At 34.1% G+C, this 21,924-nt stretch overlaps 1 protein-coding gene across 1 annotated transcript in view; it reads left to right on the top strand.

The window, feature by feature from the left end:
• Positions 1-353: 353 nt before the first annotated feature.
• LOC130890705 (matrix metalloproteinase-25-like) overlaps positions 354-21,924 on the top strand; it is a 42,759-nt gene continuing 21,188 nt past the window's right edge. The window contains exons 1-6 of the mRNA XM_057794938.1: positions 354-822; positions 17,627-17,779; positions 17,938-18,044; positions 18,499-18,660; positions 18,733-19,031; positions 21,132-21,273. Coding sequence (XP_057650921.1) covers positions 715-822; positions 17,627-17,779; positions 17,938-18,044; positions 18,499-18,660; positions 18,733-19,031; positions 21,132-21,273 — 971 coding nt within the window. The 5' untranslated portion in view covers positions 354-714. The remainder of the gene's footprint in view (positions 823-17,626; positions 17,780-17,937; positions 18,045-18,498; positions 18,661-18,732; positions 19,032-21,131; positions 21,274-21,924) is intronic.

Below are 21,924 nucleotides of genomic sequence, written 5' to 3'. Positions count from 1 at the left end.
GTTTAAATATATGTGATATTTATTTTATTTTTGAGAAATTGTCTCGATAAAGACCGAAATACGCCTTTAAAAGAACGAAATGCCAGAAATGTGTAGTAAGATAAATGTTGTTAGTCTCAATTGCTCTGTTTATGGCTTTTTAGGATCAACTACTCATTCTTATTCGAAGGGACTCTAGCAGCCAACGGTATGTGAATTTTTTTTATTATTTATGACATCTTCACACATTTGTGAGCTTTCAAATATCGTATTTACATATCAAGCAATTACTTCTGCAAGCAATCAATTTTTTGCGTTGCCTGTGCTCCACTACAAGTCACGTATTGGTAATTGTTCGCATGCTCGTCAACGCATTTTTCCACTTTTTGAGAATACAGTTATATGTAACCTGCCTTATTGTCAAAGTCTTTTGATAAACTAATATGAGATTTCTCAAAATTTCGAGCATCGCATTCACATTTAAAGCAATCTCCCCTCAAAATATAGGCATGTGAGCCCCTGATCAAATATTTAAATATTATTTGTAATTCTTTAGACGACATACACGGAATTCCTACTATGATTTTTACCCAACCAGAATGTCGTCTTATCTCATATACAACTAACTAGTGTCGTAAGGTTATATTCTGAGAAATTTGAGAAAAAAACAATAGTTAAGTTTTATATTTTATCTGTTATACTTGTCCTCAATTCTTCGTGCAATCGTGATCATAAATGAGGTGGAAATTTTGTTTTGCTATTACTTGTGCCCTCCATTTTGGGACCTCCTATCCTTTTTATAATGAATCGAATAGGCCACGTCAGATTCCTAATGTTAAAGCTGTAAGTAAAATATTTCTAGCTCTTTTTTCTTTAAATGTTTTATCATCTCCTTTTATAAGTAGAAATGGCCTAATGGTTTTGTAGGAAAATCTAAGGAACGAATATCACTAGAATTAGAAGAATCAATAAAATGTATAACATTGCAAATTTCATTTATAAGATAATAAATTAATTAATATAGGTTATTTGGGTGACAATTGGGTGTAAAAGTGTGAACCGTCATTTTTATTTCTCATCTGTAAGTTACCCGAAAATCGAAATGTATTGTTAGAAATAATTTTTCAAATAGTAATGGTGAGTGAAAATAGAATATTCTTTACATAAAATAGGGAAACAGATATTGAAAAGTTATTTAATGTAGTAATAAATGACGGAGATACAACAAAATAAATTCCGGTGTTGCCGGCTTGTGCTTATATCATAGCAACTGTTCACCTGGATAGAAATAAAATTAAAAGATATGGATAAAAAATTGGAAAACCTATTTCTAAAAGTAGAGGAGAAAAAAAAGAAAACTAGATTTTACAGATTAAAGACATGAAACAGGAAAAAAGGAACGAACTACTAGAGTAAGAAGTAAGAAATAATAAACATCTTATCCTTGAAGGCTAGTCAGATACAAACACTAAAAATGAGAATATCACTGAAGAAAAAGTAATAAAAATATTAAAACAAATAGGCGTTAACTTGAAAAAAACTGAAATGAAAGACGTTAGAGGAATTGGAAAATATAAAGAAAAGGAATTCAATTCAATTAAGAACATGGAAATTCTGTTAAGTGAAGTGGACACATTTTTAGGTTGAGAAGGGTTATTCTAAGGAAGTCTTGGAAGAGAGTAGGCAACTGCAGCCAAAGATGCAAGAGCAAATGGAAAATAAAATTATGATCAACAATAAAGTTTATCAAACATCGAAATAAAGGAAAAGCTTGAATATGTAAAGAGACGACGAAGACGAGGATGTAAAATGACGAAAGGTAGAAGAAGAATCAGTAGTAGATCAACTAGAGAGGAATCGTTACAGTAGCTGCTGAAGAAGAAGATGCAAAACTATTAAAGACAGATATGCAAGGCAAACATGGAAATGACACCTGCAACGAACATGAAATATTTAAACTGGAGTAAAAACCAAAGCAACCACCAAGCATATAAAAATAACACAGTGAAAAAAGGATAAAAAGATAATGCTTGGAAAATAGAACACTATAAGTATCAATGGAAAAAGATAGAGCTGAAGAATGAGCTTGAAATATCGTAAATTTCTATTTTGGACCTAACGGAAACAAAGAAAAAAGGGAAAATCAAACTGAACAACGGACATATAATACTTCATAGTGGTGTACATTGAACGAAAAGGGCAGCAACAACGTAGTTTGTTCAATACACAAAGACCTAGTTCAAAGTACTCACAAATAGGAGCCTCAATAAAAAATAATGACAATAGAATTGCATAAGAAACAACATATTAGCCAATTGAAAATGATAATAAAATCATACTAATTTTAGCATGACCCGAAGAAAGAAACAGGAAATGCAGAGAGGAAAATATATCTAGTGAGGGATTTAGCCATAATTGACAGTAAATTTAAACGGGTATATACAGTAAGGGAAGGGGAAATAATGAACAAGATAACGGAGAAAAGACGTAGGATATGTGGAGGCAGAAGCAATGAGAACGAGTTGCGATAAATTTTGGTAACAAGCTGGAAAGAAACAGCTAAGGAAACCATTCAATATTCCGAATAGGGTAAAAAATAAGACGAAATATACATAAAATATGAATATGGTAGAATATTAACAGAAGAGGCAAAAATTATGGAATGATGGGAATCGTATTTTAAGCAACTATTGATGAAAACAGAAGATAATATTCAGCCAAATAATGAGATTAATGAAATAAGTAAGAAACAGGACAACGATTAAAACGAAGAGAGGATACGAAATTGAAATGCTACGGGATACGAGATATTCTAACAACTTTGGTTTGTAACGCATCAAGGGAACTATCCGTTAATTTAAATAAAAAAGGAACAACTGACAACAACGGACCAGAAGCAAATACTTGATGCATGCCAATTCGTAATTTTATGAAGATATAGAAGTTCAACCCCTGTTACTCCAGGTTCACGAGTCTGGATTTTCGCTCATCACCACAAACTGCTATTCTGTACATTGATGACATTTCGGGCTTTGGATGCTCCGAACAGCATCACTCAAAAAATCTTCATTATGTGCTCGAATCATGCAGATCACACAACCCAAAATCAAATCGAATTAAATGCCAACTTTTATAAAACGCAGTAGTTAGGACATAAAGTTACCGGCAAAGGATTATTGTCAGTCGTTATAATAAGACACTATCCTGTACCTAAAACAGCTGATGAAATAAGGCGATATGTGGAAATGCTACAATTGTAAAACCTCTCAACCAACTCTTAAGGAAGCGATTGAAATTTGATTGGTACAACATAAAGCAAAAAGCCTTCGAAACTTTAAAAGAGAAACTCATCTTTTATGTCTGCAATACCCAAACTACACTAAACCATTTATTATTATCACAGATGCATCAAAGTAAGAGCATGAGCTGTATTTTGTCAAGAACATTTAGACATTAACCTTCCAATTGCCTATGCGTCTAAGGCCATAAAGCAGGGTGAATCAAACTGTCAGCAATTGGAAGAGAAATGGTTGGAATTCGTTGGGGTAGAAAATCGTTGAATGTTCTAACTAAAACAAGTATCGGCCAGGCTGACAAGAATGCGGGATACGATTTTGACACTGAACACATTGAGGGCAAGGAAAACAGTGCGAAAAATAATCTACAGAACAATAATGTGACATAACAACATTATAAATTATAAGTACATTCAAATATCAAAGTAAAACTACTCATTAAGTCGTGTGACTAACCAAGAAAAACACATTTTTTGCCAAAAATCGATTTTATTCATTAATGTAATCTCTTTCAAGAGCAATACAATCATTCCGACGCTTCTCTAACTTCTCGATGCCATGCTTGTAGAAGGATTTGTCTTTTGCCTCAAAATAGGATTCAGTTTCACCAATTGGTTCTTCATTTAAGATGAATTTTTCACAGGAGAGCATTTTTTTTGAGATCAGCGAATAACCAGTAGACACGTGAGGCCAATCTGGACTATATGGTGGATGAGGAAGCAATTGTGTGTCATGGCTGTCACTTTTTTCTTACTAATAATAATGGCATGTATTTTACACATAGTTTTTTGAAAGCGGGTACTTCATAAGCGTCATATGGACTGGACAATGCCAGCGCCATCTGTATCTCAGTCACACGACTTATTAAGTGATGTAGTATTTATATGAAAAAACCTTGTTTTCATCTGTTTTTATAAAGATGTAAAGATGGCATTTCCAGAACAGCGTAAGGAACATTTTTTCCGGTCACCTCCGATTTTTTTTCAACGCTAATTAAAAAATACAATTGAAATTAGATTTGAAGAGAGAAAAAATACACTTTTCTGAAAGCAACAACATAATTAGTAGATTTAGGAATCGTTGGTTTTAATAGTAACATCGCACAATTTATATTATTACAGAAGTAAAGTCGGTATTTCCTTCTTTAGAATTAAAGATATTAAAGCAGACGGTTCGCAGATGCTTTTATTTTCCTGATGGAATGACGCAGAGGTGGTATTTGCAAGTCAGAAGGGTTGAACCATTTTAGGAATACTTCTATTTTTCTTTGTATGGATTCTTCTATGTCTTTTCAGAGTGAGCAAATGAGTGCCACTTTCCACAAGCATGGTTTCCAAAAAACATCTAACATGTTGGGCGTAACCCTACGATTCCGGTATGCAAAAAATAATATTCTGCTGTTCATATTTTTTTGCCGTAAATGTAGATATTTATGGTAAAGTACACAGGGTCGAAAATACATCCCTCATTGGTAATGGTAAAACAGTTCCCAAACACTAAAATCACTTTTGCAAGTAGATATTTTTCATCTGAGGATTCGCTTTAAAATAAACAAAATAAACTAGAAGAATATCATCACATACAGTTTTAACTTTTTTGAGATTCCGCCATTCTCTGTAAAGTTGATACTCATATTCATATCTCGATGTGGATTTTGTTGGTAACAAATCAGCTCAGGGTTGTGCTCCTATATCCTAATATGTTTTTAGAAATATCTGGATTGTGTACTATTAGGATATATTATTATAATTTTGAAAATATAGAGCTGTAAATTTAATTCTCATCCTTTTTTACGGTGTTTTCAGATAAGTATAATGAAAAGTATCATTCATTACTCTCCCAGAAATGGATTTTTCCGTGTTCACATGACCGTGTGGGTCGAAACCTAAAACGACAATTTGTCACGCACGCACGGAAAAATCCCTATTTCCAGACTCCTAATGAAATATATTTCAATGTGGGAAATGGTTACTTTGACTAATGAGAATCGAAATTTAACACATAGTATGAAGAACCATGTCTAGAAAGAGAAGAACCAGAAAGTCGTGAACTTGCAGCTTCTATATGTAGTACATTACATAAGCTTCCGTCTTGGGATCAAGTAATATACTTTGAAGATCCATTGTTACCACCAATTTTATTTTTTATCGCTTGCTCTACTAACATGTCGTAATTTAGCCTGTGGGCCACGTGTTTTCTTGGCAAAATATGAATCGTAAAATTCTTCTGATATATTGCCAAGACGGTATCACACTGGTCTTTTCTGGGATTGTGTATTGCTATATTTTTTTCTTACTATAAAACAAAATTGGTTTCTTCCAAAATACATTTTTTTATATTCGTTGCACCACTATTTGTAAATTTTGTACACATGATTCCACGATTTAAATATTCATTTCGAAGTATATTTTTTTTTGACGATGCTCTATAATAATGACTAGGTAGTTTCTACTGTTAAAACAAAATGAAGAAAAATAAATTGTTCCTGATTGTAGCATTTTAGGTTTCAGACTAGGCAGAACTTCCTATGAAGAATAATTTTTTTTGCTTAAAACAATAATAAAAAATTTTCCCGTTTTCTGCGAACTTCAGTGAACATGCACAAAAAAATTTAAAATATACCGTGTGAATCATATAAAACTGATTAAAAACACACTCGTTTTTGTATTTTTTGACTTTATACATTTAAATTTGAATCGTTACACATTTGAAAATGTTTTTCAATCGAGGGAGAACCCTCTCTCTCTCTCACTTGTGTAGGCTTCTCAAAAACTCATCTGGTTGTGCCCTAATTTTAGGTTGTGCCGGCCTTTGTGTTCGCTTCACGAGACTCGGCAAAAAATTGTTATGTTAGGGGGCGTCAACATGCTCCCCGCCTTGAAAGGGACTACTTTCAACCGGAAGCGGACAAAGTCGCAGAACCGCTCTGGACACAATACTTTCGGAAGTTTTCACTGATGCTACTCGTCCAACACCGTCTTTTCCAAGCACTAAATTTAGCAGTCGCCAACGCATAGGGGGCAAATTAGAATCTTTGATAAGCATTAGTTGGCCTATGTTGAGTTTTCCAGTTGTTTTCTTCCATTTTCTTCGTTCCTGTAATTCGCTTATAAATTCTCGATGCCATCTATTCCAAAATTGTTCGTAAACCCTTTGTATTAACTGAAACTGGGATAGTCTATTGTCTGGTAAGTGGCACAATGACGATTACGGTACAATTCAAAAGGATCTTCCAATAAGAAAATGGGCTGGAGTGAGGGGGGTTAAGCCATCAGGATTAGAGCTGAGAGGACTTATGGGACGGCGGTCCAAAACAGATTCGATACGCACAAGTAACGTTTGAAAATCGAAAAAAATAAACTATAAGACCCTAAAACTCTTTTTAAATAATGTTTTATACTTCGTACTCCGGATTCCCATATCCCGCCGAAATGAGGGGAGTTTGTGGGAATAAAATGCCACTTAATGCCGAGATTTGTAACTGATTCTGAGATTGATACATTGGTTTCTTGTAAAAATACACCCATCGCCTTTATAAAGTTGTTGTCTTTGTTTGCGCGAACAAAATTAGTTCCATTGTCAGAAAACACATCCTCGTCTACCAATAAATCTGTTAAACGCTTGCAAAAAATCTTCACAGTTTAATGATAAAACCAATTCGAGAGGAATGGCTCGTGTGCTAAAACAGAAAAATACAGCCACAAAGTCTTGCATCTACGACCACGTCGATCTTTTATTAAAAAGGAACCTGAATAATCCATCCCAACTTTAACAAACGGCAAAGATGAATGTACACGTGCAGCAAGCAAATTTCCCATAATGGGTTGGAAATTGCTAGAGCTATACCTAGCGCACGTTATGCAATTTCTTACAATTTTTCGAGCTAGATTGCGTCCGGCAATTGGCCAAAATTTTTCGCGATTAGACAACAATTGTTGGGGCCCGACGTATAGTAGGTTTATTTGCTCGAATTCGACAATTAATTTTGTAAGATGATGATGTGGAGAAAGCAAAATAGGATATTTTTTAAAAAAAGAATAATCCGAGCTGGACAAGTACAGGTTCGCTTTTATTTCGCATATAAATTACGCATTTCTGGTAAGTCATTAACAATGGATTTACTTTCAGGCCATTGAGTTTGATCAAGTAATAACCAACTGGTGCCATGCCACCACATTTGAGATCAATTAACGCCCTCGGACGAAGACCGCGAGATACCAGGTCTGCTGGATTCTCCTTCGTCAGCACATGCCTCCATACGATATAACTACTTGACCGTTGGAATTTCGCAACACGATTGTTAATAAATGGCTTGAATAAGTTGGGTGGCGTCTGTAGCCATCCAAGAACAATGGTTGAGTCTGACCAGCAAAATATTTGATCAACATAATGTTAGAGTTTCTACGACCTTAGAAACCAGTTAAGACAATCATTTTCTCATTTTTTGCATTAGTTGATAATAGGTAGGCGCAAGCTCCGTAACTGGCTTCTGAAGCATCAGAAAAACCTTGGAGAGAAATACGAATAGATTGGTCACAATTGACCTTAAGTTCGATTTTGATGCTGTTTAAAATGTCCAATTCGGAAGAAAACTCTAGCCAAATATTCAATATATGTTTCAGTAACGGTTGGTCCCAAGTCAAATTCTCCATCCACAGTTTTTGTAATAACACTTTCGCAATTATAATGGAAGGACTAGCCAGGCCAAGTGGATCGAATATCGTTGCAATGCGAGACAGAATTAAACGTTTGGTAATCCTTTTTTGATTTTTCTGGTGTGGATATTTTATACGTTAATATGTCTTGGTCGTATAACCACAGAAACCCAGTAAACTTTATTATCTTTCTGGTAAACTCGATAGAATTTTCGGAATTTGCATGATTAATATCACTGATTGCTTGAGGATTATTAGATTTCCATTTACGTAGTTCGAATCTTCGTCTTATCAGGAATTGAGAAGTTTTAGAAATTACATATTTTGTTTCCTCAACCGAATCTAAAGTGGTAAGCAAATCATCTACGTACATATCCCTTCTAAGAATATTTGCTATCTGGGGATATTGATTAGCGCATTCTATTGCAACCTCATGTATACAGCGGACTGCCAGGAAGGATCCAGCCGTTGTGCCATAGGTTACGGTGTTTAATTGGAAGGTTTTAATAGATTCGTTCGGATTTGATCGCCACACAATCTGTTGTAACTGACGTTGCTCTGGATCGATTAACACCTGGCGATACATCATTCGAATGTCGCCTGAAACGACGATAGGACGTTACGCGAAATCGCAAAAGTATCGATATTAAATCGGATTGTATTATTGGACCGGTCATTTCTAAATCATTAATTAAAACTCTGGTAGATGATGGGGATGATCCGTCAAACACGACACGGAATTTGGTGGTTGAACTCGATTCCTTTAAAACACCGTGATGTGGGAAATAGTAATCGGGTCGTATATTTGAGTCGTTATGTTTTATCTCGATCATGAGCTCAAGATTTTCGTATTCGTTTAAAAAATCAACGTATAATTGTCACAATGTTTTGTTTGAATATTACTTGCCTTCGTGACTAATGAGACATTATTATTGGAAATCTCTTCCACTTCCCAGAATTTAGATATCTGCTCCTTTAAACCAATTGTTTTACCCAGGTTACACACGAATATGAGTTCGAATAGTAGGCAGCGGAAGGTCCCGCTACGATCCACCCTAGCCGCGTATTCTGGAGAAATGGACCGTTAGGCTCTAAGGTAATTTTGCCTTCGCTAATAATGTCCCAAAACAAATCTGCTCCTATTAACAAATCAATTTTTCTAGTTTGATCAAATTTTGGATCCGCTAATTGAATATCCGCAGGAATTTTACGATTTACATTTTACGATTAATCGGCTTAACAGGTAAATTGCTAGTTATATTGTCTAACACAAAGGCGTTTAAGTCTGAACTGTAATTACTTGACATAGATCTTAGTTTCAACGTACACTTATAAATTGAATTAGAAATTTTTTCTCCAATACCACAAATGGTTAAATTTGTTTCAATCTTAAGTAAATATATACTATTAAAGAACTTTGTTGTGACAAAGCTGGATTGGAATCCACAATACAAAAGAGTACGCGCCGTTCGCATAACTTACTTCAACATTAGCTGTGCATAAAATAGCATTATGCGCAGTGGCGAAATTACTATTGGTTTCCGAAGTAGAAGGGGTCGGTTCAGAATTTACCGACTGGATTAACTGTGTATCGTTAGATTCTTCTCTTGCTATGTGTAATATAGTATTATGTTTTGAATTGCACAATTTACAACCACTCCATTTGCAAAATAATTTCGGCGCAAGCAATTATGACACAATTGTAACTCTTTAACCTTTGTTATGCGGTCGTTTATTGAAAGTGATAGAAAATCAATATTGGGTAGGTTCACCTAATTGTTTTTATCTGTTTAGATGTTTGAATAGGTTGTCACTTAAATTGCGTATTTGTTCGGCTGACTCGGATGTGACAGGAGCCATGTTAAGAATGGCACTAATGTGATTCGTGAACGTTCGCATAAAGTATCTTATGCAATATTATAATTTCCCGAGCAAAACTCAATCGCTTGAATAACCTGTGGTGCTGTACCCATTAATGATGCCCGCAAAAAATGGAAGTTTGGGATCTCATTAATTTTCGTATATTTATGAATCATCGTCGAGCTGTCGAATTTTGGTAGTTTGATATCAGGACAAATGCCTGTCCATGACCACTAGAATTACTTCGATAATCAAAACTCGGGTTAAGTACCTGCATTAAAGTTTTCTCACGCGATGTTGCCGAATAATACCGGTTATTAAAATCTTCACGTTCAGAAAATTCCCCTTCCATATCATCTAAATCTAAAATATAATCAATTTCGTTTTGTATTTCATCAAAATGTGCTAATAAATAATCAGTATCCCGCATTCTCTGTTCTAACTCAATCACACCGTTCCACACACTCCACGATTGTTTGCAAACTTTCAACAGATTTTAAATATTTTTCAAAGGATGTTAATTTTCCTTTGATAGAACCATGTTTTTTTATTAGTAGTTTAAACTCTGTGTTATCAACTGTAGTAGACATTTTTTATTTATTTATTTTTGTTTTCACTACACCCAAACGATTCTAAAAAGGAAATCAAATCAAATGACATAAATGTATGCAAATAATATTTCGATTATGTTATCTGCTCGCACCCAAACTGCTGTGAACGTTACGGATATTGCAAAAAAAGGAATGATAAAAATAGAACTCACCGTGTTTTACTATCGTCTTGGTATCGGCTTTGGAGCTGTTTCTTCAATAATTACGTATATTTATTTTCAACTGTTATTTCGTATAATGTTGATTTCTGCCTTCTGCCACAAAAATCTTCCAATTAACTAATTAATCCGGCTTCGAAGGATCAATGACCGTGTAAAACTGATTAAAAACACACTCGTTTTGTATTTTTTGACTTTATACATGTAAATTAGAGTCGTTACAAAGAATAACACATTTGAAAATGTTTTTCAATCGAGGGAGAACCCTCTCTCTCTTTCTCACTTGTGTAGGCTTCTCAAAAACTCATCTGGTTGTGCCCTAATTTTAGGTTGTGCCGGCCTTTGTGTTCGCTTCACGAGACTCGGCAACAAATTGTTGTCTTTCGCATAGGGGCGGCGTCAACAACGTGTGTGAAATTAGTTGAAATTCATTCAAAAATGAGAAAAATTAGTTTATCTCACCTCTTATCATAATATAATTTTCCGAATCTACGACTTTTGACTGTAAGGTATTCTCAATAGTCTTTAACACATTTTCATCTAAAATAAATAAAATTTAAATGAAAAAAGGATTTAAACTCCAAAAAAACCTTTTACTATTTTGAAATTTACTTATTGAAAATCCAGATACATAAAATAAATCAGGTTAACAATATGTACATAGAAAAATGTAAATTCAAATAAATATTTCTTTTTAGAGATAAATCATATTTACTAATACAAATTCACCTACACACACAAAACGTTTTTATATGAATAAATTGAAAATAAAGTTTCTTTGCTTTGCGGCGGGGGTGTATTGAAGAATTTCCCCCTTCAAGTATTGTGAGTTGAATTAAAAATGCAATCGATAGCGAGTGACAATCAAGCATCGTCCTTAGCATCAAATAGTCGCATACTAATTAATAGCTCTACATAATGTAATACAAAAATGATTGTGAATAAGTGACGTTCTGAATAAAGTGTATTATCCATAACTAACTTGTTCAGTTGAGCTCTAACCGAGGGTTCAATAGTCATCACCAATAATACATAAGTTATGTTGGTGTTCATTTGTGAAAATTCCTACGTCTCAATTTAAACATATCATAACTTGTTAACATTAGTTTGTAATTTTATAAAAAAAACAATCGCTTTTGCTTCTTCTGATCAATTTCTCTTTGTTTATTGTCGACGCAATACGTTTTTATAATAAATAGTATGGAGGGCGATGAATACGAAATTTGAAGCAACCATAGCAATTAAGCGGTTAACTAAGCACTATCTAACGCTCTAACTAACCACATACTGCAAAAGTTAGGGGGAATAAAATCATTTAGGGACTTGTTGGTGTTCAGCTCCTACCATATCCAGCATTTAGTCTAGACCTTGCACCATCAGATTACTATTTATTCAGATCCATTGCTAAATTCTTCAAATTTCACGGCTTTCTTTTTTTATGATTATTCAATAATTAAAGTTGACATTGCGAACCAACATTATATACTAATTATGAAATTCATGTGTCAAATAATATTTTAAACTGTTAGCTTCAGAATGAGTATCACTTCTAAGTTAAAAATGGACAACTGCCAAAAATACTATATCACAATCTAAGTTATCTGTTTTAGAACCAAATATTGGATAGGTAGTATAGAACTCACTCTCAATTCAAAGCCACAATTATTTGTTGAATATGTAAAAATAATATATATAAAAACTAAAAACGATGGAATAAAAAAATTTATTGTAAACATATAGGAGCAGAAATATTGAGTTGATTATATATAAACTATTACTTCCTAATAATTAGCTGAAAATTCGATATTGAGTGAAAAGTTTACGACAACACATTTTTTCCATAATCAATTTTTATTTTTCAACACAGCTTTCTTCAAGTCTGTACACTATAATATAAGAAAAGCAATGCTTCAATCTTCTCAGCCCTTCCAAATAATAGTTACGCTCTTTATCTGCAAAATCTGCTTTTACGTATACTATCGACATCGACAGGAGCGTGACGTACGGGAGATATGTCATTGCGAATGACCACCAAACAAGCGACGTGGGAGATATGCGACCACAAGGGCATTGACATATGATTGTTAATAATGGCTAGATTGGCAGCAAATAACGACATTATGTAGTTAAGGAGATATGGAGGGCGGGAAATCACACCCTGTATATACATTTCGGTTTGCCGTTATCGCCATATAAAACACGTACGCTACGCTCTCGTGGATGTTGTCGTTATCGCCTTACAAAACACTCACTTTTTACTTACATTCTGTGAAGTATATAAGAATTCATACTTTTTTAAATTTAACTGGATACTTCTCACATGAAATTATAGACAGCTTTGACTGGTTTCTACAGCATCATAAACATTGTTATTTTATTAACGTCAAGCTAACAGTTTATTGTAAAAAATTGGAATAAATTTCCATGATTTATTTGTATAAGGTACAGGTATGCTATGCAACAAGGTATCAATACTTGTGACAAACGACTGCAACTACAAATTCAGAAACTGCGCTTTTGGCGTAATTTCACGACAAATCAGCTGTATTAAAACCTCAATCTAATTTACTTATGATTGTTTATTCCATACTCAATTTCACTCTTTCCATAGAGGAACTATAGATATTTGTAAGTATCCAAAACTTAGAGCAAAAAGGAGAATAAATAATTTAGTTAGTTTGATGTTGTTGATGAAACAAAAAATTGAGGGAATTATCCATGTTTGTAGTTAAAACTTCATGAATATAAGATTTTTTGTAAATGAGTAAGAGACATGTCTGCTATGTCATAAATTATCACCGCCCAAGTTGACTTACAACCCATTATCAATTTCACTTACAATCCGTTGTCAGGGGTAATAGATACCTTTTTAGAAATTGTTACTAATGTTCATCAAAACAGTATCAAAATATGTTACTTACAATATAGGACGAAAAAAATATCATCCTCACATCGTTAAAATAAAAAAAAACTAGATAAGACATTACATCTCGAGAAATAATCTGTTACTTTGAAAGCTCTTGTAATATTATGAGTGATTAAGTTATATTAAACGATTTCTCCAAAAGAGCTTATTTTGCCAATTACCAATATTATTAAATTTCGAAACATATTAAAACTAACATTATCTTCAAGACCAATATCTAAATTGCTTGTTGTCTACAATTATTATGTATACAAGAATTCCAATAATGCAACAAAAGAATAATTATTAGAACTATTTGAACTCTTTGACATGAAAGACCTTACTGTATACTGAATTCTATAACGGGCAGTTGAATGTTTTACGAATTATTATGGAGGGTTCCTAAATTATATGGTTTTAGTTAAGCCTTTTAGCGAAATGCTATACCGATCGTAATATTTGAGGGGGCAGTGACCTGTCACAAGACCGATCACTAGTTTCGAGTCTTTGCTAGTTATTACGAGAAGCTCTTCAGACTTCTTAGCTGATATGGTTATGAATCTTTTAATGTATTAGGGCTGGATTGTTTCTCCAGTAAGACACCATCTGATTCTTTAGCCATTCGTTCCAATCGTTATTGATGTCACAGTAGGGCTCTGGTCCAAGGTATGGAGTCGTTGGCCCTTTTTTGGCAAGGCTGTTTTCTTCCTTATTTCCTAATATACCCTGTTGGCCTGGAATCTACATTAGGGTTACTTTGTTTTTGTTAGCTAGTGCTTTCAAATTTTTATTAACACTCTCACAGAAGTTTGAATGTGCACTCAATAGCTTTCTGGACCTTAAAGGCAGCTAAGTCATCTGAGAGAGTGTAGATATACTTTTTAGAGAGGCCTCTAGTGTTAGTGATGTTCCTAGAGATATGAATAACTTGTACTTTGGTCCAGAAATACCCAGCCTAGATCCTTGCGCGAACTTCGAACCATCTGGGTACCAAAGAGATACAGTTCGAGCTTGTGGAAGATTTTTGTTGACCTATGTTTGGTGGTCATTAATTACTACTTCAAAAAGGCTCTTTGTCCAATATGCTATCCATTTGGTTAATTAGTTTGTCAAATATTTCTAGCTGTATTAGCTTTAGAATCCTAGAAGATTTATTGGTCTTAGTTTTACTGTCTGGTTTTATAGGAGTTTATCGAGAGCTGCTCTTCATTAACCCAGATTTTGATTGTGGTTAGGACTGTTTGCATCTGGATAGAGATTATACCTTTATTCTTGCCCCTTACTACTATTACTAGATCATCCGCGTAGCCTAGAACTGTAATCCAACACCGCTAAGTTTATTGTGAATTTTGTCCACTACCAATGATCACAGTAGGGGATACAAGACTCCGCCTTGCATACAGTCCTTTACTGTAGAAGCAGTGGAAATGTTTAGAATAAGTATTTCCACTTCTCGTTCCTCTAACGTCCTTATGATGGACTGATGTGAGGTGTTACCAAAAGCTCTCTCTATATATATGAGGGCTATTAGAGCAATATCGTTGATGTCAAGAGCCACTTGTAGTGGACTTACTTTTCGGGCGATACGACTTTGGTTAATCTTCTGCTCTTTTGCACGTTTTTGGTGTTAATATGTCATTTTGAATGACTTCTGAACCGGGAAACTGAAACTTTGAGAGTATCTCTAGACTTTCTTGTTCATTTTTCCTGCATTCACCATTTGGCTTTTTAATTAGTCCAATTCCGTTTGAGTGAGTTTTGGCTAAGACTTTTTGGAAACCATGTGCTGAGGCTAGCCAATGTGTTCTCTCACAAAATTTTCTCCAAAATTTTCTCTTAAATTTCTTGAGTTCATTGAGTTTGCTATATCTGTCGCACAATTGCCAGTATTTGATTTTATTGTCCAGTTGTTTTCGTATTTGGCTGGAGGTTTCCTCTAGTGCCTTTACCGCTTTTTTGTTTCACGGAGATTCTTTCAGAATCAATTCGAGGCTCTCGATATACGACTCCCGATTAGTCAGTTTTGGAACTATAATTGAATCTAGGTGAGTTGGCATTGCCTCCAGATCGTATCTGATACTTAAATGGTTAGACATGAAGGGTTAATCTGTCACATGCCAGTTTGTTACTGTATGTGATGTGAAAGCATCTTATTAGGTTATTATCTAGAACCTCTTTTATCGCCGTGTTAATGAATGCAGCTTTGTTACATTTGTTAAGAATGTGAATATTTTTGTGATTTGAATATTCAAAAAAATTCTCACCTCTCGAATTGTTATCGGTGCTGCCCCATCCAATCTGGTGATATGCGTTGATCTTGGCGTCAATGATGTAGTATCTGTTCATCTCTAAGCATCAGTTAATGAATTTTAAGATCAGTTTGGAGCAGCTGAGCCCCTCTTGGTCTGTCACGCTTGTTGTCAACGACTAACCTACATGATTTGAAGTTGTGACTGTCTTATATGAATCCAATACTTATTTCTTGCCCAAATATTCTTCTTAGCTCACTTTATGCAGTTTGTGAATGTTGTAAATTCCTTTGGATACACCTCAGTTTTGAGATATTTTACGCATTTCTAATTTTTTATTTGAGCCCTGTCTTCTCCTCTTGCTGCAGGCCCTTTTGTCTTCAGCAGTTCCTTCATTTGGTGCCTTTTGCACTAGAGATTTGTTCAGTTACTTGTTCCTTTTTTGACACGCTTGGTTGCTCCTTTGCTCCGAGGCTGTTTTGTGGTCTGATAGTCGTATGACCAAACATATAGCTCACTTTGTAGCCTTCGTCCTCTAGTCTTTTAGCGCTCCAATTTGAAATATTAAGACCTTCGTTATGGCCTTCAATGAGGATAATCTTGGCTTTCAAGAGAACCACCTATAAAGACCTCGGAATGAGGAATACTAAATTTCTGTACCACTTTAGAGATGCTTCCATCCAGCGTTTTAAAATGTGACTTTTATAGCCACTCCTTGGGTCATTACTTCTGATCGGGTTCTTTTAGAAGGTTATTCTCTTGATTTTATGGGCTGTGAAGCGGCGTCGACTAGGACTTTTGATAAGGAACTTCATCTTCTTTCTGGCCGCACACCCTTTAACTTCGCAATACTTGCCTACACTGTTCAACACTAATTTAGAGGAATTTATTGTGTACCCCATTCCACTTGGCCGGCCAATTAAGGCAAGCTCTCATACTCTGTAGACACATCCTCATCAACCACCGGTCTTAGAGCACAAGATACATCAATTACCAGGTTACCACGGAGAGGAATTATATGGTAGTGTCCCTACTCTATACATGCTACAGAAAAACTGCTTTGACAGAAAGTAGTTTGTTAACTTTGTGTTTTCGTTACGTACAGTTATGTATACTTGTAGATGTCACGATTTTGATTTAATTTTTGGATACTTTATTGTGAAAAAATTGAAATTTTAAAAAAATAATAGCACAACTTCATTTCCGAAAACTCAATAATAAACTGAATCAAGTACAACCAATGAACGATATTTTTGCCTTTAGAGCCGCTATACCTTCTCGAGCGAATTCCCGCTTGATGTCTTGGCACGAGGTCTAGCAGCGAGTATTGTCATGTCTACCGTCGGCGTCGTCTATTCTCTAGCTACAGTGAACACCGAGAGAATGTACCGGGAATAAATTCTTGAACTAGAAGACGATTCAAATTGTCTTTTACTTCAGATATACTGGCCCAAAATTTTAAGATATTGGATTTTTTATATTCAATATAAATTTTGCGATAACCCAATCTAAGCATCATGTTATTTTTACTGTTTTTGTGACATCTATGACTTGGTTACTATTTGAAAGATGTTTACCTAACTTCGTTGTATAAACATGTATCCTCCGTATGGTTATTTGCTGGGGGTTCGCAAGACTGTGCAAGTGCAAGCGTGACACCAGAGGCATCCGGAATATTCTCCCACTCAGCATTTCTTCTTTAATTTGATTGTAAATTTATGAATGCTAGAGATATAATCAATTCTTCATTTTTAGCTTAATTGAAACTAATATAAATTAACCTTTAGTTCAAAAACTAGAAAGATTTAATTCAGTACATTGAAATCATTCATTATCAATTGATTATTTTGGTCCCTATTTTACCATTTTGTTAGTCTGTGCTGAATTTAAATTGGTATTCTCACATATTTTAGCTAGAGTTTATGAAAAGGTACGGTTATCTCCAAATGGATACTGGCGATTCCGAAGCCTTATATACGGAACAAGGTATATCTGATATAATCAAAGTTATGCAAAGATATGGTGGTATCGAGGAAACAGGAAAATTTGACAAAGAAACTGAGAAGGTAATTTTGTTTAGTATCACAATAATGGTATATAGAACTTTGGCATCAATGAACACTAATTTTTTATGTTTTAATTTTGTAATAAAACGCAGAAACCATATAAGTTAAGTTACATCCATATTCTTAGAATGGATAACATTATTTTTCTTTATTTATAGCTCATGTTAATGCCCAGGTGTGGTGTCCCTGATATAATCAAAGTGAAACGTCAGAAAAGATACGTTCTTGGACCCGAAGGCTGGCAAAAGAGGAACATTAGCTATTTGTGAGAATATTACAATGATTTCTTATTTTATAGTCATAGCTTAACTCGAATGTTATGATTAAATAAACACGCAATATATTTTTGACACTACCTTATTTATACGTTTCACTAAATACTAATTTATATTCAATGCTTGCGATTTGAGTTCGTCATATTAACTTTTTCAAACTGCTACTACTATCTTTTCGTAAAGTATTTATATGCTGAAGTCTTGGTGGAAGAATCACTTCTGAGGAAAACTAACGTGTTCTTCAGAATTCGAAGACTCTAAATATTATTTTTGATAGGAACGGCTTCGAAGTTTTTTGTTTCCTAACAAAACGTTACTTTCCCTAAATTATGACAAGCTGTTAGTTTATTTCGAGGTATTAATTTTACCAAAACTTCCAATTTCATCTTCAATAATGCCGTTCTTTAATTAAATTTATTTTCTCAAATTTTCAATAATTTTCAGCTTATCCAACTGGTCCCCAAGACTTGGCGAAAGTGTAGTTCAAAAAAGCATCCAAAAAGCACTTGATCAATGGGGCGGATATGGCAGACTCACATTTTATAGAAAACAATCCCCCGATGCTGATATTATTGTACAGTTTGGAAGTGGAAATCACGGTGATAAGTTAGTGAGCATATATATTTTCGATGGTTGAAGATGCATCAGCTTATTATCTCACACTCATATATTTTCCAGTTTTCCCTTTGATGGTCCTGGCAGTATATTAGCTCATGCATTTTTTCCTCAAGAAGACGATGGTCTTGGTGGAGATATACATTTTGATGCTGACGAAAACTGGATCGATACTGAAAAATCTGTCAACGAATATGGAACGGATTTTTATGTCGTTGCTCTTCACGAATTAGGCCATTCATTAGGTTTGCAACATTCACCAGTAAAAAGCTCCATTATGTTTCCATATTATCAAGATCCTGATGAAAATGGCGAAATTCGGTTAGGATATGATGATATCTTGGGAATGTATGAATTGTATAGTAAGTTTCGGATATATTAATTCATTTATATGGATTGTAAAGTATTCATCACAATTATTATGACTATTCATTATACAAGGAATAAAATTAGCACATATTAGTTAGAGCTTTGGCTATCTTTTTTTGCCAAAAAGTGACCAAACGCACATATTGACATGAGATGTCATATTATACCAATCTAACTTAATTTAAATATAACCAGAAGTTCTTCCTATGGCTCTCTAAAATAGACTTCATTAAAAAGCCATCAATCAAAAGGTGGTGTTTTACTCCATTACTGATAATACAATAAGGCAACGGAACGCAATCTAGTAGGCTACTTTGGTGATTTTCGGATGATCATCTATAGATTCTTTATCATATTTCTCAGATAAATCTACAGGGTGAGTCGGGAGGAGCGCACCAAACTATAGAAGTGTATTTTACACGTAAAAATAATGTAAAAAACTCATTATCTGATTTTCATTTGTTTTTAAGTTATGGAGTAATTAAAAATGCTCATCTGGCTTTCCACTTATATCTGAAATTTAACATTATCAAAGTGTGCCATGTTCGAGGCTCAAAGGCATTTAATAATTCTGACGTTTTGTTGAACTGTAAGTGTGCAGTAAACAGTAATCAAACGTTTGATTTCGAATTTATGTGATTGTTCATCCACAAAAAAGGTTGATAAATACACTCCACGAACAAGGCTTATATCCTTATCACGTACAGAGAGTACAGCACCTACAACCAGAGGATTACGCTAACCGTATGGAGTTTTGTCGGTGGATACATAATAATCATCGTTTTGTATCGAGTATACTCTTTACGGATGAAGCTACATTTACCCGTGATGGCATTAATAATACTCGTAACTATCATGTATGGTTGGACAAAAATTCCCACGCAACAGTCGAAAGCAATTTTCAACATCGGTTTTCTGTAAACGTGTGGTGTGGTATGGTTGACAGTTATTTAATTGGCCCTTTCATTTTGGAGAATCGTCTCACAGGAGACAACTACCTACTAGAGGATATTCCTGTAAATATTAGAATGCAGATGTACTAACAGCACGATGGAGCTCCTGCACATGTCGCTCGTCAGATCAAGCAACATTTGGACGAACGTTTTCCAGGGCGTTGGATTGGTCGTGGAGGCTCCATTAATTGGCCCGCAAAATCTCCAGACCTCACACCACTAGGTTTTTGTTTATGGGGCTGGATGAGACATGAAGTCTACAAAATAAAAGTGGACACACGGGATGCAATAATTAGACGAATTGAGAATACTGGGAGAGCCACAAACGCTCTTCGTAGACGAAGCAGAAAATGTCAGTCAATGGCGATTTTTTTGAACATTTATTGAGAGAACACTATGATTAAAAAAATTTTTGTGATACTTTGTTTATTTGTTAATATGCTATAATTTGAAAACAAATGAAAATCGGATAAGAACATATGAGTTTTTCTACATTATTTTCACGTGTATAATATACCCCTAGAGTTTGGTGCGCCCCTCCCGACTCGCCCTGTATATATCAAGAAGACTGAGATTGTAGTCTTCACAAAATGCTACAATTTTAATAAAAATTTCAACCTGACTTTAAATGATGTGAAACTGCAAATTAACAAGGTTGGTAAATATGTAGAATTTATCTTTCTTTGGTGTAAGAGAACAGGACGACCGTTAGAAAAAGTTAGAGGATTAGCATTGAGTAGGGCAATAGGGGCCACAATGATAACTCTTCTTAGTGTCGTGCTTCTGCAGATATCTGAAGGAATGATACACATTTTTTCAAGAACGATATAGGTTTTACCTAAGTTATACTTTGCCTCTCTAATGGTAAACACTTGTGGAGATGATAAAAAAAGCGCTTATTCATAAATGATAATTTAAAATTGAATGCTGATAAAGTGTATCAAATTTAAGGTTTTCCTTTGAAATAAGAGGTCTCATATCGAAGTAATTTGTATTTATAGAAAATCTTTCGTCACTTGGAAACAGAGATAAAAAGTTTTTTCTGAAACAAAATGTAAAATACTTACCTGATAATACAAAAATACAATATTCTCTTTTATTTGTTATGTAATATAAAAATATCCACATTCACATTTTCAGTACGAAGATCTCTAAAATCAGATTTACCAGTATTAACAACTGAAAATACTAATGGGTATAGCACACCTTCAACTGATGCCACTTCAACAGATGGTTTTAGAGAATGGTTTACCACTGAAAAAGAAGAAACATATAGTGAAAGGTTTGTAACTTAATTTCAATGTTTTTCAACATACTACATCTTCGAGGTTTATAAAGGATACAACAACTACACTCCGAAATAATAATTGAATAATATGTATCTACAGACCAATATAGCCAAAGTCCAAGGCAGATGAAGATATGAATACAAAATAAACACCACAGTTAACATTAACAGACTTAAGATGATCGCCGTCAAGACAGCAACAGATAACGTATTAGAAAATTCATAAAAATACAGCAACAATTGTTGAATAGTATGAACAAATACAAAACGATAATAAAAGAAAAGAAGACTATGTCGGAAAGAAGCCGGTATAAAATCAGTTGACATATAACAAAATTGCCATTTTTACGACGTATAACACAAAACTGGACTTGAAAAAATACACTATAAATACGAACATAACAACACAAATGGAACAGAATAGACACAGACTTTTATATATATATATATATATATATATATATATATATATATATATATATATATATATATATACCATATATATATATACCATATATATATATATATATATATATATATATATATATATATACCATATATATATATATATATATACAATAAGAACTTCAGAAATGCATCTAAATGTTTTTGATTTTAGGTCTCTTCTGTTTTAAATTTTTTTTT

This window comes from Diorhabda carinulata, chromosome 2 (assembly GCF_026250575.1).
Source record: "Diorhabda carinulata isolate Delta chromosome 2, icDioCari1.1, whole genome shotgun sequence".
Taxonomy (NCBI): Eukaryota; Metazoa; Arthropoda; class Insecta; order Coleoptera; family Chrysomelidae; genus Diorhabda; species Diorhabda carinulata.
This window is presented reverse-complemented; position numbering and strand designations above follow the sequence as displayed.